A 20,559-nucleotide genomic window follows, 5' to 3' on the forward strand; every position below is an offset into this window, starting at 1 on the left:
CCCAAGTAGTGGGAGGTGGGGCCAACCTGCATATCCCGCAACAACAACCAATTCTAAAACGTATGATTATAATATTATATGAGTATTCTTGCAGTTACTTGATACTGTTTATAATATGAGCGATTGTAAGTGCATTGTTACCCCCACCAGACCTTAATATTTTTGAACTGGAATTCTCATTTATATTTGCATTAAAAATATTCATGATTTATTTAATGTGGGTGTATTATTACCTTTTTTTCAAATTATTTTCTGTAGCTATTTTACATAGTATCAATATCATGATAATAATAAAATTTAATTTTAGTATATAATTCAACATCATTTTGGAAACATAATTTAAAATAATTAAAAATAATGTGATAAAAAATATAACATTTTCCATAAAATAATATCATATAGTATCTCACTGTTCTAATAAAAATAACTAATAAAGGTGATCTCATATTAAAAAAAAAAGTTGTAGAGAAGTTGAAAAGCTCCGTTCCCCAAATTCCACCGACTTGGTTCGTTAGTACTACAGAGACAGTTATACAATTCGTGTTCAATTGTTTTTTTTTTGTTCGTTATCTGAATTAATTTGATTATTAGAAATACTAAATATTAAAATAGATTATATATTAATAATACACGTCCGAATATATAGCAAACCTATTATTTTAGGACGTTTTATGGCTTATGCCTCAAGGGTACTAAACATACGTGCCTACCTTTAATAGACATCAATTCAATACGAGTACATATTAAAAAGTAGTGGTTTTAGTTTTAACATTGTATTTGATAGGTACCTAAAACCTCCCCTTGATTTATCCAATGAACTCCATTAAACAATTTTAAGAACAGATGAACCTGAAACAATTTTTGGTTTCTTAACCATAAAGTTATGTAACAGCGAGTGGTTTATTTTTTAACAAAAAATATCGAACAGTGATTATTGCTATGTTTAGGTATATATTATAATGTACGAATTTTTTGGCCATTTAGTTTTGTCTCCTTCGAAATCCATTTATTGTCGACCCTTCAGATAAATTATATAAACTAGTTATATACGTAAAACTGTGTATAATATTATAATATAGTAAATAGTTGTCAAATGAATAACAAGAAATTTCAAACTACGTGTTAGGTCTGTTCTCGTGCGCGCCCGTTGTCAACCGTGCTCCGCTTAATAAATAACGCGTTAATGCGATACGACGATATACATATTATATTTTTTGTCGTCTCTGGCTTTTTATACCAAACCGTAAACTGTGTAAAATCTTATACTGGCCAGCACCGCGGGAGTCTCGTGTAGTGCGCGTGTATAGTCTATACAAATCTAATACGTGACGTTATGCCGTTGAGCGTTGCCACGCGCGCGAAGATTATATAATCTGGGAAGGTACAAAGTATATAGTCGTTAAGAGAGATGCTGATGTTAAAAAGTCGTCTGTGACTTCGGAATTAAAAGTTTATTAAAATACCTCTTGAATGCTTAGTATTCTACGTACCATATATAAATATAACATATTATGTCACATTGTTTACAGTATCTGTATTATTGTTAGTATATCTATCATCACATCTCTTATAAATATCTATTGCCTTCACAACCCGGGACGTTCAACAGCTACAGCTATTAAACTAGACTGTTTAATCACTAATAAAGTAATAACGCTGTCATATTTATACGTGTGACTTGTTACCAACAACTATTATTTTTCGTCTATGGAATTTGTCATTATAAAATTATACAAGCTCCTGCAAAGTAAGGTGAAGTGGTTATAATATAGCGTGTAAAGCGGCCGTGTCTTCGGTATGTACTATCTGGTTATTTTTCAATTGTTAAAATGCCTTATAAATATTTTACTAAACATTAACTGGCATTTAACCCATTCCAGATGAGTAAAGTGTTTAAAACTTTTTTTTAGAAAAATGAAATGATGTTTAATAGTTATTCGTCAAGTTAAAGGCCATCATTTTTAGAACAAGTGTTGATCCTTAAAATGTTTTATTGTTCAAAAACATACATTCTAAGTGATTTTGTCTTCAAAGAACTAAAAACCAGATTGTGACATCGTAATATTTTCCTTAAAGTGACCACCTAGGATACTTTTCCCTACTCCGTTTCAACCGTTTTTGAAGTATACTATATGTCCAACCCTGCTCGATTCGTGATGTAGCGTAAATCGTTACGTCTATTATTCCGGCGCTGGGAGGAAAAAATGTCAAGCCGTTTAAGTGGACGTTCTCGCGTTGAGGACGGACACACACAATAATATTCTTTACGATATACCTACTTATTACTCGTGTTACCTGAGTTGTGTGTATAATATAAATATATATGATAAATCGTGTGTTCGCGCTACGGCAACAACAAAAAACGTATACGTAGGTACACATGCGAGTTCTCACGTGGAACGAACGGCCTTTTGGCATTATTCGCTGTTATCCCAATAATAATAATAATAATAATAATAATAATAATAACGATGATAATTTAATAAAAACATAACAGCCAAACGATAGAGGGCACGCATTATTGCGCATTGTGCCATTGTGTCCACTATGACTTGGCACAACCCGCGACCCTCTCACTATATAATATTATTATACGTATATAATATTATATATCCTTTCTCCGTCCGACAGTCGGCTGACCGTGATCGAAGCTGATCACGTATACATTCACGATGACTATCGCTGCTCGCTAGCGGTGGCGCACCAAACGTTGTTATTATTATAATTATTATATCATAACGTATTATTTATTATTTTCGGCAGTCGTTTAAATTGTTTGATACTTTTCGTGCGATAAACTATTAAATGTAATTATTTTAAATAATAATTGTTTAAATCATTGATTAAATTATTAAAACAATTTCAATGCTACTCATCGAAAATTGTGCGCATACATGATGATGTCTTAAAATTATTGTTATATTAATACAGTATAGGCAGTCTGCAGTATATATTGCGCGATTGAGAAAACATGTCGTCTCGTGTCGTTTACTGTTTTAATAATGTATACAATATACATTCGACACGTCCATCTGTAATGTGTTCGAGGACTGCAGAGGTTTGGTTTTTGGTCGAAAAAAAGAACCGAAACGACTTCGGCTTTGCGTTTGTATAATATATGTATTCTGGCAGCGATAGTCGTGTAAAAAACGAGAAAGGCGGCGTCTTGAAAAAAAAAAAATACAGGAGCAGATAAAAAACGATCGAGAGATCCTTTGAATACGGCGTCATGTGCGGCGACAAACACGTGGGTCTTATATTATGTATATGTATGTATAACACATGTAAACGGCGGCGCGTCCAGAATATTTTCTATAGCAGTGCGCGCGCGTGATTTATGGTACTTTACATTATACATATAGAAATATATATATTGAGAAACGCGCGAAAACGGTTCGCGTATACATCTAACATAACCTTCACACCCTCACTACCACACCATCTCCGTCATCCCGAGAACTGTATAATACGTGTGCTAGACGCCACGATATTATATATATATATATACAAGTGTATGTGATTTAACGATTTATGATCGACGGAAAGCGTACGACGCAATATTAATAATAATAATAATAATAACACGACATGGAAACTAGTCTGGAAGAAGTTTCGGAGGCGAATTGTGTGGTCGATCCATATATACGTCTAATATACGAGTATAGTGACTACAGTAAGTCGTGTACACACACACACACACACACACACACACACACACACACACACACATACACAAACATATATATATATCTTATTATAATGGCTATAGTGTCGTATAGTTTTGCATGTAGCGCGATGCACCACATGTCCCTCATTGCAGTCGCTTGCACGTGATCACAGTTAAAACGTGCCGAGAAAGATCGCAAGACTTCAGTCACGGTTGTTTGGAGTGCACGGTGACGTGGGGTGTTACTAGCGCAATGTTCATCGCGAAAAACAAATAAACAAATCACAAATGTGCGTTGCAATGCACTACCGTAAGTCTGTATTTGAACGACAAAATAATAATAATTAAGTTATACGACGGCGCCCTCTTATAATGTAGACGATTTAGAACTCTGAATATCCCGAATGACTATATTATAGCAATATATTATACTCGAATCGCCCCGACTGTAATCGGACACTAGGGACGCGCAATACATAACAATGTCGTATTACGCCGCGTTATATATACTACACGCAATGGGTGTAAGGACCCCCGTCGTCGCCCGTCGGACGCGAACGCGCCTGACACGTACAACAGTTTTTTATCGCATACTTGACAATTTTTTCGTTCAAATCTCAAACGCCGCTCACAGTCCGAAAGGTTTATGTTATCGTCGTACGCGTAATATTATAATATAACGTACGATACAGTCGTAAACGCGCGTAGAAGATAGGAGAGAGAAGTAAAAAAAAATAAATACAAAAAAATGAAATAATACTACAGAAGACCGCGTCCAACACGATGACACCCCGCCGAGCACTGGACTAAACCGTCTAAGTGCGCCTCTATATATTATTTTAGATATACTCTTATTACGATCTTCTTATTATTATTCTCCGTGTATTCTTGGAGACGATACGATCTCAGACGCGTGCCCCCGACACCGGTGTATTTGCTAGTCGTCTATTATAATAAAAAATAATAATAATAATATTTAATATAATATACGTAGTCGCTCCCGCGGTGCATCCGTTTCTTGCAGGTCGGTGATGTATTTCGCTGTAGCGTCTATATTGCTGCAGTAATTGCAGCAGCAGCTGTAATAGTGTCATTCTCGTCAGTGTCTCATCGAGCTCGTCAGTGTAGTCGATTACCACGAATATAGATATTACGATAGCTATATAATATATTATATACTTAATACTTATATATATATATGTATGTTTAAGAAAGTCTATGTAAACTGATGCAGATAATATACGTATGAAGAGGGATTTTTTTTTGATGTTATGAAGAAAACATATAACTTAATTAGATATTTCGATTATTTATTTCACGCTATTGAGTGCAAACCGGGTATGAAAAAAATCAAAAACATAGAAACCCTTTTACTGCACATTCGTCCGTTACGGTAGTCGCTCATAATATTTTGGCCTTCCGAAATATTGTTATACGCGCGTGTATTTATTTTTATTTTTATGTTGCGTCTCTCTCTCTCTCTTTCTCTCTTCTCACTCTTAATAACTGCAGTGATGTGTGTGTGTGTGATATGCTCACGCATATATACGTGTGAATCTCTCATTGATGTTATCTGTTACGACGGATAGTTATGTAAAGATAATGCGGCACACCCGAGCCATCGGGACGGAAGAGTGAGAACCGCGCGCTGCAGAAGTAACAAGACTTGTGCACGCACACGCATAAACACACACACACACACACACACACACACACACTCGTGCACAGTAACACACGGTACACCTCTTATGACGCCGTGTGGTTTTAAAACGATTTTTCGAAACGTGTAGACGATATTATATATGTTTGTGCGAGCGATGCGCCTAATTAACACCGTAATAATAACACATACGGAACAATGCGTTTCTGTTTTGCTAGGTTTACAAAAAAAAAAAAAAAACATTTTATCGTCGTCGTTTATTATACAGCCTACCTGTTTTATTATAGTGTTTATTCGTCGTGTACGGAATGGGGCTGTACATGCTCGATGTTATAGCCGTTGATTTTTCGGACTTCACGCGTCCCGGAACTTCGCAACAGGAGACATAGCGCGCTACAGTCTAGAGAAAAGTATACACCTAATATATATATACTACGTGCATTTTTTATCTTTTAGTTACCAGTCGCGCGAACACATCGCGTGTCGTGTCCTCAAAAACGGATTTCCTGCTGCCGTCGTCTTCGACGCGTATATTATAATATTATATAATTTAACGTAAAAACGTGTAAAAGTGTTCGGTTATTATAAAAATGAAATGATAATAATAACAACAATGACAACGACCATAATAATAGTTATTTATGTACTCTTGGGAGCAGCTGCAGTGCGCGCAAATGACGAGATCCGCGTATATATATATTATATATATATACACCTATCTTCTTAGTCAAATAACTATATATTAGGTATTATTAGGGTAGACTAGCGCCCTGGGTTAAAATAACATGTTTATCGATCATTTTCGCGTTACACAATCACGAGACGCATCAAATTTCTAAAACCGATTTTTTCGCCCAACAACGCGCATAACGATGAAAAATCAAAAAAAAAAATTATCGGGACCGCGGGTATGACCTAGTACGGAACCACATCTATGTGTACGGTGTTCGCTCATTTAATATTATTCACATAACACACATTTTCGAGCTGCTGCTATATTGTGTTGTACTACCTATAGTAGTTCACGGTCCCGCGAGTCAATCCGACCCGAACCGTTCCGCGGTAAACGCGACACCGCGACACAGACCGTCGGATTCGGTTTCGTATATTTTATATAATATATAATAATGTTTCGAGGCGCGTTTCTCGGAGGCTCGAGTGGTAAATTATACACCAATGATTATGTTATACATGGTCGTCGTATAATAGCTGCTGGTAACGAAAAGTGCGGTGACACGCCGAGGCCGCGCTTTGTGCACAATGTAATAAACAATATAATCATTTACGACGTATAGGCACAGGCATAGGCATAGGCGTATAACATCTAAACATATTAATGGGGCTTAAGCTCTTAACAAATTTTCGAACAAACAGATCCGTTGGGAATTTTAAATCTCTATCGATAAACGTAAATAAATCAAATGTAAAATTTTATACAAAACAAATTATTTGTATTTATATGTATACCTAATAATTACTTCCTATACTAGAAATTTAATGACAAAGTACGCTTTCTTTCAGCATATTTATATAAAATAGTTTCATTTTTAAGGATTACATCGATTTCGATCCACGGACGAGTTCATTCGGGGTGCTAAGCATTAAAATGCAGGGTGTAAACGCTTTCTTCGCTGCAAAGCCCTGTGATTTACACCAACGGCTACTATTAGATATGTCCAATAATAGAAAATATTTTAATTTTCCCGGTGGAGGGTTTCCGCGCGTTTTCAATGCCTATGATATTGTAATGATAATATTATTATTTTACCGGCCCGACGACGACGCGATCGGTCGTACGCGATAACCACGAGACGCGCGCGGTGCCATACCGGTTTGGACGCACGAACCAAGGTTGCTGCACCGAGTCGGCTAGTCACGACGATGCACACGCAAAAAAAGTAAAAATCACTGCACCGTTCCATTGCGGTGTAGGTCCAATAATACTGTGCGCCTGTCCTATACACAATAATAACAATAGTAACGTGTTAAGCATATGTATATATAATATGAAAAAAAAAACACAGGTAAACTGGAAAACTGGACTAATGTAGTCGACGGCGGTTGGTTTGAGGGGGTGGAAATCGTAGGAAGAGGAGGGGAGATTGTTTGCAATAATCAGATGTAACCTACGACGGTGTATGGTGCTGCTGTTCGACGATGAGAATCGTGGCGAAAATCGCCAACCCGCCGCCTATATGGAATATCATAATATTATTATCGTGTACTGCCACCAACGCTGCAGCAGGAGCAGGAGCAGCAGTTCGCCACTTTTACGAGATCTGCGGCGATAAGTGCGCCCGCCATCAGGTTCCATAGGGTCCCGATACAATACGACACTGTATGTTATAATAGTATAATATGTGCGTATCGCATAAATCGTTTTGAATTACGTGCGGAATGTGCCTGCGAAAAGGACACTCCTTTTTATTTTATTTTTTTATTCACGCAATATACGTAATTGGACGTTACTGCGATATTATAAATGATATTATAGTTGTGCGCGAGACGGCGGGCGGCGACGAGTGTATATCGGTATTTTTTCCCGCAGTTTTTGTGCCCAAATCTGGACGCGTCTGACGACGATTTCTCCGGACGAAAACATTTGCCGAATATAACGACGGTTTTTTTTTGTGGTTTTCGCACAAGTGGACTTGAATCCGGCGGCCGTGTCTCGCTAAACAGTAAACCGTTAAAAAAAACGAGCGCACACGCATGCCCCCGGGTGTTATTTTTTGTTCTCGTGTTCACACTCTCGTGCACGGATAATAATCATATTATTGCGTCTCCCTTATACATATATATACTCGTATATTACGCAAATAAACAAACAAAACTGCAGAAACGGTGACGGTGAAAGTACACGCTGCACATAGTTACACATTATGTACACACACACACACATACACACATAAATATATATTATATTATGTTATAATATTAGAACGGGATAAACACTAGTGTAACAAACAACAACACGGTAAATAATAGGTACACTCATTGAACCGGTAACCGGAACACACACACACACACACACACACCGGGGGGATGTAAACCGCCGCGCCCTCAACAGGGCAGGGATGAGGGCGGTATCTCCGGTATCCCGCTGAGGTATTTTTATTATTATTTTGAGGACCCCGGGGAGAGGACTACCTTCGGCGGCGTTGGCAGTAGCTGCAGCGATTACGACGGCGCGATATACGTAGGAAATATAGTATATATTATTATTATTGTATGTATATACTTATATTATACGTTTCTGTGCATTATTTTTCCCAACGGGCCCTTTTGTTCGACTTCGCCGTTCGACCACGCCCACACTGGAGGTGCGAAAAAGATCCAACGGTCGCCTTCTCCCCCTACTGCAACCTCTTTTGGGCACATCAAAGACACACGCTGTGCGACCACCTTTCCATAACCGTGTTATAAATACACACGCACACGGTCATCGTATAAATAAACGTCTCAGCGTATATTTTATATTATGTATAATGTTATGATGAATGGGAAACACGGAAATCAATTGTAATAACGAGCTGCGCGTTGACGTTAATGATGTTTCGACATTTTTACGGGAAGATAATGATATACATATAATAGAACACAAACACACATAATACACGGACGTGATCAACGGTTCACTGCAGAAACACATAAAATGCTTATAAATATTATGTTGTCGGAACGCGCATATATTTTTGGTTTTTAATAATTCCGATAAAATATCTATATTATATACGCAGACGTGTACATTCTCGTGCTAATATAATAACTGTTTATAGTCAAAGGACGAAAAAAACGATTGTTTACTAAACCCAATGGGTCCGAGTTGTCGTATCACTCATACCTTAGTAACACCCGCTAAAACCTACAGAGTATTGCGCTCCAAGTCAACACATCACAACTTTGCCCGGTACTGTTAATCTATGGCACGGTGAAATACGTTAACTGTATAGTTTTACACGTCTGCAGTGTTTTCAAAGCCTTGTCAAATCGCGCCCGTATAACCTCAGGCCCTCTAGTCTACCAATTCAGTCTTTAAACGATTGCAAAAATTGTATAACACGATTTCTTATGTGATGGTCGAAAACACATTTATTAAATTTAAACAAAAAATTATACCATATTATTGTATTGTAATACTGAAAATATTGATTGTGCGCGTGTTTGCAGGTTGTACGGCATACGACGGTGCGGCCGGTGCCAGGCGGCCATTTCGCCGTCGGAGCTGGTGATGCGCGCCAGGGACACGGTTTTCCACGTGCCGTGTTTCAGTTGCACCGTCTGCTTGGCGGTGCTGACCAAGGGCGATCAGTTCGGCATGCGCGACGGCGCGGTGTTTTGCCAGCACCATTACCAGCAGTTCGGGCCGTCGTCCGCGTCGCTGCAGGCTCAACAACAGCAACAGTCGCCGCTGCCGAGGACCATCATGCCGCCGTCGATGACGCCCGTCCAGTCGCCGTACCCGTCGTCCCGAGCGCTCGAGTCGCCCGCACCCGGTGCCGGCGCGTTCTTCAACGGCGGTCCGGCGGCGACTGGTGGCGGCGGCGCGCCCGCCGTTCCCGCGCCCGCTCAACCCCGGCAGAAGGGCCGTCCCAGGAAGCGCAAACCCAAAGACTTGGACGCCATGACCGTCAATATGGGTGAGTAGAGTCATGTGCTACAATATTATGTATAAATATATATATATAGATAGATAATAGATAGGTTGCAGATTCTTAAAAGTTATAAATTAATATTACTAATATTGAATAATTACTACTATAGCTAGCGATGTTATAAACCACTATAATTTTTGAGAATGAACCGAATGTTATTAGGTTTATAGGTTTATTTAGTGGAGTCGAACACCGAACTTCCAATTTTTTATCTAAACCCAAAACATACCGAACTTTTCAAATAGTACATAATATTCAAACCAGACCTTAAGATTTGTTTGAATACTTAAGAATTAATTTGAAATTTTCGTATTTCAAAAATACCAAAATTTTTTTTTATGAAATTCTAACTGTTTCAGTAAATAGTATACATTATTAAAATATTATTATAATATTAGAAAATAATCGTAAATATCGCATGATGTTAGGATTGTTAGGTGATGAGATCATTTAACAAGGTCGTTCGAATCTTTTTGAATAATTTTTTGCATTTTATTGCCGTCAAGTAATTATTATGATATGTTTCAATTTTAGGATTATTGTTTTCTACATAAATCTTTGTATTTATAATACGCGGCGTCATCGATTATTTTTCTACATACTATTCTAACAAACATTCGATTATTTAAATAATCTCTATTGCCGGTTTTAAATTTAATGCGTTTTAGATTACCGTTAAATTATTGATAGTATAAAAACAAATCTGCCGGAATTAATGTTTAACTGTATAGATAAACGGTAACAGATTTATAGTATTTTAATCGTTGTTATTCATATAGCCGAAGTCTTCAATTATAATATATAAACAATAAACATAATATACAAGCGTGTAATGATAATACGTTCGAAATCATTATAGGTTCTATTACTACCTATTTAATATATCGTATAATAAAAATACATGTATATAATAGCGCCGCGTTTATATATTTTCCGACAAAATCGTTTTTTTTTTTTTAATAACCTCAGTAAAAACGAATAGCGATTAATTATTTTTATTAATACTTGACTTAAAATCTGTCAGATTCACACGAAGTAGCCCGTGAGAATGTATACTGTCTACGAGTAAAAAACGATATAAAATAACTATACCTACTACATATGTGCATGCATGTACACCTATGTACCGTTTCTCCACGTGTGTATTTCACAATGATAGGCAGAAAAAACATACATCGATATCGCGCGTCAGAGCGGAGACGATGAAAAAAAAAAAATAATGATAAAAAGGTGCGCGGGTTTTACATTACACATAATCATATATTATATTTTATGATCGTTTTAACTATTACATTGTAAGTGCGTGAGAGTGTGGGCTGAGAATTGAATGCACTGAAATAAATATATGTCCTAAAAACTTAAAAAATTATGCAAAAGCGTGCACTTATAAATTCTATTTAAAATTATGCAATATTCATTTTTTTTTAGTTGAATTGGAAAATATTAATAAATAATATGATAAACCTATTAAGAAAATATTTTCAATAAGCTTTTGTCAATATTACGTTTTTTATAATTATTATAATAATATAATGTTTTTGTCATTAACTTTAATCCATCGACAATAATACGGTCGATGGCAATAAATATCTAAAACTAAATTTTCTTTTAATCAAATTTCACTAAAAAAGTGCATGCTAGTCTTAATTGTTTGTATTTATAAATGTAAAAATTAAAAAAAAAATCCTGATGGTCACTAATACATTGCACGAATCCGTCTGTCCGTGGACGTAGGTGGATATAGTTCTCGATGATGGTCATTTCACACGAACACCGCAACCGCAGTTGTTATACACTCGCCGGACATATGAAAATAAACCGTTAAATCGTTGTAAAAACTGTGTAGTTATAACAAATAACAGTAACGGAAATAATATCCGTCCCGAATCTGTGTGCGTGAGACCGACGACGACGCGGTGAAATGTCTTCATCAGCGCCGCGTGCGTGGTGGAGCTTTCACCCGCGCGGTTCGTCTGAGTGCCGTGAGAAAACGATAGTAGCGCCGGCACGCTGATGACAACGGAGTATTATACCGACGTATGGGTTGGTATATAGATTTTATAATAACACTAACACACACACATATATATGTATATATCGTCGTTTCAAAATTGTGTGCGCTCGAAACGTCTATATTATTATTATGTTATATCGATTTGTGCCCGCAGCAGCAATATTATACGTACAATATCAGCTGATATTATTGTAATGTATACGATTGCGTCGACGGTTGATTATTGCATTGGTTATATTTTAGGATTTTATAACGTTGCAAGATTTGTATCTTGTACGGACGTTACGCCTACAAAATAATAGATATATGATGGCGTATTTAACAGTAAAGTAGCCGGTTAAAGGGCGCGGGGAGATCGACAAATTTGTGTATGGAAAATTAACAACTTCGTCGGGAAGGGGGTAGGACGATTATTTCCATCGATAGTCGTGGCTATATTTGCACACTAAAGTAAACACGCGGTGTGCTATACGACTACATCCAGTTATCGTCTAAATCGTGTTAATAAACATTTTATAATGTTTACGCTCTCGTTAAATATTCAAACCCACTTGACGCCGCCCCGGTGAACATCCAATCGATATTATATTGTAATTCTATTATATAATATATGTTTAAACGCGTTATTATTATAATATATGCCATGCCCGTGTCATTTTAATTTTGTTTATCGATCGTCAAACATAACGTCGAGAAGTCAACTCGGTATCAGATTTTTTATTACCAGGTTTACAAGTCATAAAATATAAATTAGGTAAATACATTTGGCAACGTGCACTACTATAACGCACATCATCGATCACGGAGGCGTGAAGTAGCTGTGCGTTTTCGGCAGAGATAGAAATCGACGCAAAAATTGTTTACGAGACGTACATCGATATAAATTATACAGTGGCCCAAGACGTGCTCAGAAATCTCAGACACGGCGGCGGCTGTATAATATGAGTTTTGGTTTACTTACCTACATGTAGGACGCAGGACATATAGGTATAGCGTTGCGTGGCGCGTGCACGATATTGACGAGATTACACGCTGGAAAGTCGTTTTTGTTTCTGCGCATGTATTTATCTAATGTTTGGTTAAAGTTTATACGTACGTGGTCGCGGAAAACACGATCCGATATATACTGCATGTGCGACGCGTCTCCAAGGCCGGTTTATAGGTATACATATTTTTATATATATATTTAATTATTATATTATACCTATAGTATTTATTGGTGTGTGAGTGTATATACCTACATATAATATGCTGTCTGTCCGGTTTTGTGTTTTCTTGGCCCTCATTTCAAACGCCGTCCCAATGGATTTCGACAAAGTTATCGGATTTAATAATAATAATAAAAAAAAAAAATAAATAATAATAATAATAATAATAATGTAAAACAAATAAAAAAAAAAAAAGAATGAAAAAAACCGTATATATCGGATCCGATTCCCACAGTCCACTGCAGCATTGGATTAGTACGTAATAATAAATCGAGGACCTGCTGACAGGTCGATGGCCACCGGATAATAATAACGTGTGGCGGAGGGAAAAAAATACACAAACGAACGCCTCTCCCGTGTAATGATCGATCACGACATTTCGCGTGCGTGCGAGTGCTTACCCAAGACCTCCCCGGGTCACCGGGTTTTAATCGGTGACTCGGAGATCGTATACATACTAATAATATGTGCACGTATACGCGGTATAATATGTACACGCGTATGTACATATATATAAATATTTATTATATTGTCGTGTGTGTCAATGGGGTAGATGTCCGCAGGTAATAAAGACGGCTGCGACTGGTAACCTGTATATTCGTATAGATATATTATTATATTTGATCATCGCTATACGAATAGGTATTAGACCTTTTCGAGTATGTTGGTATACTAAGAAATTATCGAGTTAAATTACATTTTTGACATTGTCGGCCCTGAAGCAATCCTGTAATATACAAATGTATTTGCAGAGTATTAAAAATATAATATAATATATCATTTTGCCTATATTTAATTTATGACTTTTGTAAATTTTATTCTATATGTATAAAACTGTCTTGACGGCGTCCAATGAACTTGTCACCGCAAATTGATTCAATAGCGCACGAAATGCTATAAATATTATAGTGATATGTTCGATTTTTGCTTGTCATATAAATTATTAAAGTATAATAAATTTATTTTTTCGATGTTATTCATGAAATTTGAATTTTTGTAATGACGCATTAATGCGTTCATATGTACCAAGGAGTATATACCTACAATGATATTTTATTTTAAATTGTTTTCTCCGTTCATTCAAAAAACCATTACCGTGGTTGATGTGCCCGCACACTAACAATAATCGTCTCACGGGTTAAACGGGGAAGATAAAACAATTATTGAGGTATCCGGTGGCACCCACGAGTTATATCGATGAAGCGTGAAGGTGAATCGTCTGGTGGTTTTGTTGGGTAAAGATTTGTTTATTTTTTCCCCTCTGTCGCCGACGTTGTCCTTATACATATAATCTATATATATATATTCTTTACCGACGCGACGTAAACCGTCTAAACGCACTATACATATTTTATGCTTACCATCATTCGGTAGTTATGGTGTATGGTTATGCGGTTTGCTGGGGAAAAGTGCTGCTGAACCGTTTCCCAAAGTGTTTCCAATGATAATATTATATGTGTCGAGGACTGCAGTGTATAGTGAAAAATAATGATAAAGAAACAACGGTGGTAAATGAAGATAAAATCGAGGCACGAGTGCGGAGTGTCTGCTAAGGCACCTTTGCGGTTGTGGTCGTAACGCTGCATCCGATTATGTATATTATACATTGTACACAAAAATGATATATCTGTATAATATAGTTAACGCGTCACCACATTAGTAGGTTTGGGTCGTTGGTTACTCCACAATCAGCGCGTGAAACTACTTTAATAGTTTATAATAATATGCATACGTATATAATATAATAATATTTATGTACCTACATAAGTTATTTTTTAATTTATAAATATAGTTATATTAGTAACTAGTTATATTGAAACCGGGACCTGATCAGAGCCATTATTTATTTTTCTCGTGGTACGATTATCTGGTAACTGAAGGATATAGATGTTTTTATAAATTAAAATATGTTTTTATTATTTTTATCACTGTAGTTCTCTGGAAAAATTATATTATGTAATCATATTATCTTAGTATTGGTAATTGTATTATACCTATTTACCGTACACGAAGTGCAGTGTAATGACTAATGATTATTTTTTCATATTTTCGGGTACAAATTGCAGTAATGACTTTTATGATAACTGTAGTATATACTTTACACAGATATTTACTAATACTTGAACCGGAGTCCTTATAGTCCTTATTCGTCTATAATTTTAAGAACCAAAATCGAAAATAGAACTTAAATCCAGCTGGGTGTTTATATTATTCATCATTTGAAATGATCACAAAAAAGTGGCCAAACCGCGGGGCTAACGAAAAACAATACGCGCTGTTTTTCATCGAACGTTTCCGAGTAGGTATATACCGGCGTCCGTCGGAAGTACCTACTTGTGTGCGTGTGTTCGTAATCGATTAACCACGTTTGTTGGGTGGTTTTAAATCCGTTCCGGCCGAACGACGTGAACAAATGAACCGCACGAGCGAACCCGCGACGGGTGCGATCACCTGCAGCAGACCCGCCGCACCACGTACGCACATTATAGTGTTATATATACATATAAATATGTTTTATATAAACGTATGATGTGTGTCGAGCCTACTCGTCAAGCCCCCGCGCGCGTGTATTTGTAATATCGTATTGTCGTATATGACGTTAAAAGCACCTCCTCTATTTTTTGTACGCGGGTTAAAGAAGCGTATTATATATTATAATATTATAGGTATAATACTATTCCACTTTTGCCCGTTCGTGTGGGACTCGGTCGCCGCCGCCGCCGGTCGGGTTCACAGATCGTGGGAACAACCGCCACCGCCGACGCCGCCGCCGCGTGCTTAGCCGACCGCGAAACTAGCCTACCCCCGGTGACTACCCGTTTGCCGCTCAAGTATAATAAGGTTCTGTGTACATTGTAAGCTGTGCGTACACACACACACACACGCGGATAAAAATCTAATCATCCGAAAGAGAGAAAAAAAACGGTACGTGATGTCGATATCGCACACGGCTGCGGTCTACTGTTATATATTATTATCGTCATCATCGAATGCGGGCAGACGACGACTACGACCATAGTGTCTCGTGTCCAAATTGGACGAAATCAAATTGTTTACTACACAGCGTATAGGTACATACAACGCGCGCGCGTTACCGCCCATGTCATTATACGATAATTACGCCAATAATTGGTGTGCGCGCGCGCGCGCGTGTGTTATAACACGTTAAACGTAAAATAAACGTCCGTCGCACCGTTTTACGATGTATGTATACTATTGTAACAATATGATAGTATACGTGTCATGATATTACAGGGTATACAGGGTGAATCACTTATCATACTCATCCCCGTTTAATCATTTAATCGCTTATTCATTCAAATCCTCGAGATTCTACGTACTACGCACTTAAGCTGTGTCCCGAGGAGATACATACTACTGTATTTCAAATAACAACCCCCATTTCTGCTGTAAATTATTTAGCGGATGGTTTTTCTAAGCAATTTTATATACTACCTTAAAAAAAAATTAAACGAGTCATTTCTCAGGCTTTTAAAAACGATTTTACAAAAATATAAATTGGATGCAATATTGAAATTAGTGTTTATCATACTTGAAACATTTTTACAAACTATTTATGTCGATATAGATCGCTATTGAACACTGAAATGTTCAAATCTTTATAGTCCCAAAATATTTTCCAATTCGATTATCGTGGACCACAAGAGAAGAGATCCTTAGTTCGCAAAAAGATGATTTACAATTGAAAAGGGGTGGTTTCTCATTTGAGAAACAGAAATGTGTATTATGTACTTCCACAGGACGGTCCGTAAGCATAGTACAAAAATCACAAGAATTTGAAATATCGAAGAAGAAAAAATGGGTGAACAAGATTGACGAATCACCCTGTATATTTTATGTGGATCGCTCCGGACGTGGTAGATCGTGTTATAATAGATCGAATGAGAACGTATACATAATATCAAGATCCGGACTATGATTTCGTGAATGGACGACGTACGCGCGTAGGCATCATCATCACACACACGCGCGCTTGCGGTGGATTGGTCTTCGAGCGACACTCCTCGGCGCCCGGTGTGGTGTTGTCGCTTCCGTTCGCGCACGCGGTATAATCGGTTTCCCATTAATAATACCCTCTGCACACCACACACAATACCATATACTGCATATATGATATATATATATTATAGACATTAGACGTATAATAATAATGTAATGGCGTGCGTGTGTGCGTTATACAAACACTCCGTATGTATTTATATAATATATAATATGATGATATTGTACGCTAGCGCGCGTTTGTATCATAACGGTTACCGCGTGTCTGGTATACACAATAATAATAATAATAATAATAATATCGTAACCGTTCTCGGGTTCAAGTCGTTTCCATTCCGTCGACATCATGTACGCGGTTATATATTATATGGTGTCCGGATCGCGCGTAATTGATTTTGTACCTATAGCTTACGACTATAATGATTGTGGGTATAACAATAATATAATCGTATAAGTATATAGGCATAAACTACTCAGGTTATATACGTATATATAGCGGGAAATCGTTATTTTCGTATATATAAGACCAATTGCGATAGAAATCGGTCGCGCGAGACACGTGCAGACTTCGTGCAGTTTTCTTCTATATGGCAAATTGTGTTTACGAGCTGTTTTTTTTCTTTTTTGTACACACGTTAGAAAAATCAATTATGATATTATATTTTATCCTCCGCGACCGTTTAATCGTTTGTCGTTTGTAACTGGGCAAATTACTATAATGTAATAAAACATTACCCGGTTAATATAATATATATATATATATTTCAATAACACGTGATGACGACTGTAATGGTTAAGCTTTAGATAACTTTAACTGTCGATTGGTTTGACGTACGTGTTTGATTGCTATTGACAGTTTATTAACCTATTTAATAGTTTATATATATATATATATATATATTCGAAAATAAGTCGTTTCCGTTATTCCGTCATATTCGTCGACCAACCCAATGCACTGTAGTATTATACATACTGCTATAGTATTACCTATACGTCTGGTAAATACGGATGCAAATGTTAATATATGTGCATGTACATAAAATACATGTATAGTTTCTGTATTCAACTGCAGTGATTTCATCAAGTTCACTGGGAATGTGGTTTCCGCTATTCGCTAACGAGTCTTCGTATGTTTTTCGGCTCTTTTGGTACAACGAGATATCAGAATTTTTTAATTATCGTCTTTAAATCTAGTTAGGCCCAACCCGAGAAACGTTCGTAGAAAACACTTTCGAGTCTTAGAGATTATTGTTAATACAGGCGAACCCGAGCGTACATAATAAACTCGTGGTACAGTTCAATACAGAGTTCAACGATAACTGCTGCTGAAATTTGATCGCTGAAATTTTCTATCGACGTGCATACGATTCAACTGTGTATAAGCAATATTTAGGGAAATACAATATCACATTTATGTTCATACTGTCATTCATAGAATATCTCATAACGACATAGTTAATTGCTCCAAAAATCAGTAAATTGCGGAACTTTTTCATAAAGTAGCAGAAATAGTGTATAGTATTTATCAACTTTATATATCATAATATTATAACGTATATAAACCCAAAAATGTTTTTTATATTATATATAATATATGTGTATAGTTCAACTTTGTTAACATATTTTTATGTGATGTTGACAATTTAATTGTTTTTTATTCGAGCAAGGGTAGAAACAATTTTATTTAAACCAGTTTTATGGGTTTTTAAACGTTTCTGTAAAAACGTGTTTACGTTTGTAACTTATCACGTAGTTCGTGCAAAATTTAAAACTGTTAATACACGACTAATGTATTATCTTATTTAAATAATATTTATAAATATATATAGGTGGTACTAGATAGGTATAGACTTCTCTACAGTGTACACATCATACAAAATAATATTATATCGCGATATACCTAATATCTATATAATATAATTAAGTTATTTTATACTTTTTATTTTTCACTATAATTTACTTTTAAATTGCGTGTTTTTTTCTCATTTCTATTAAGAATATTATATTAAATAAAATATTATAATTTATCTTTCGGTGTTTTCGGTATCTATCGTTTATCGGCAATAATCTTAAATAAATACCGCTCTCGATAAGCAATAATATGATATAATATTAGTATAATATTATATTGATAAATACAATATACATTATACATCCATATTTAAATATAATACATAATACTGGTGTATCAGGGTTATCCGAATGCTGATGAACTCCAGCAGTCGGCCATAACAATTTTTATCACCCGATGAATGACTCCGGTTTGACCTGCGCTACCGCGTTTTATAAGTACATAAGTATGTTTTCGGTCGTTATAGAAGTCATTCCGAAACGTTTATCTAATCGTTTTACGGTACTTCAATATAATATAATTTAATATAATGTAATGCATAAACATTTATTGTAATATATGTACGTATATTGTTTTTACACACACATATACACACTATGAGTGCTGTTATTTCAGTAATAACTCTCGCGCTTTATATAGGTACCTTATACTGCTGCATTAAAATAATATTTGAGGAACACGCACACCCAACACGTCGGAGAACGTTATTATAAGAAATTTCGATAACCTTTCCGGTTGTGATAATAATATGTACACTTGTATTATAATATCTTATTATATATTATTATTATGGTGTGGCAACCGTTAATATCAAAATAAATAATAATAATAAAACTAGTAGTTATAATTATAATAATAATAATGTATAAAGAAAGAATAAAACATGTAGCTACATAATACTATTATATGTACTTAGGTATACCTACATCGTTCTGAGAACAAAAAAAAAAACAGCTTTTGTAATCGGCACTAGTGAATGCTTTATATAATATTTAGATATTAAGATATTGTATATGTGTATGTGTATATTTGAACAGGTCGATTCATAAACTCAGTGAATTGTATACCAATGATAATATTAGGTAGGTACATAGGCGGTCAGAGGAAATACAATAACTATTATTTATGTATACATAATACATATAACTTGGTTATAACTGCATAATACGGTTCCCCTTCGTGTACATTCATACTTAAATCCTATCGTCAGCCTGTAGTTACCGCATTCGTCGTTCCTTCCGTGGTAGCTATTTTAGTTCAAAAAAGTTTAATTGGTCTCGTTAGGGAGGTGACGGACAGCTTGTGGTGAGTATTATATTATGGTAAAACTATATACTTTGAGTCCCCGAATATGTATGGAAGCCTATGTTATTATATAGTCATTACACGTCAATCACACCCCTCTCGGTATAATCAACTGTCGACGCGTGTAAACGAGTGTGTATAATATATACTTACATTATATGTATCTTACTACCGCAAT

At 36.1% G+C, this 20,559-nt stretch overlaps 1 protein-coding gene across 3 annotated transcripts in view; it reads left to right on the forward strand.

Moving 5' to 3' along the window:
* LOC132922719 (protein apterous-like) overlaps positions 1–20,559 on the forward strand; it is a 54,183-nt gene that overhangs the window by 23,007 nt on the left and 10,617 nt on the right. For all 3 annotated transcript variants that reach the window (XM_060986382.1, XM_060986387.1, XM_060986394.1), the window contains one exon: positions 9,498–9,967. In XM_060986382.1, the coding sequence (XP_060842365.1) occupies positions 9,498–9,967 (470 nt within the window). The remainder of the gene's footprint in view (positions 1–9,497; positions 9,968–20,559) is intronic.

This window comes from Rhopalosiphum padi, chromosome 1, assembly GCF_020882245.1.
Source record: "Rhopalosiphum padi isolate XX-2018 chromosome 1, ASM2088224v1, whole genome shotgun sequence".
Classification (NCBI taxonomy): Eukaryota; Metazoa; Arthropoda; class Insecta; order Hemiptera; family Aphididae; genus Rhopalosiphum; species Rhopalosiphum padi.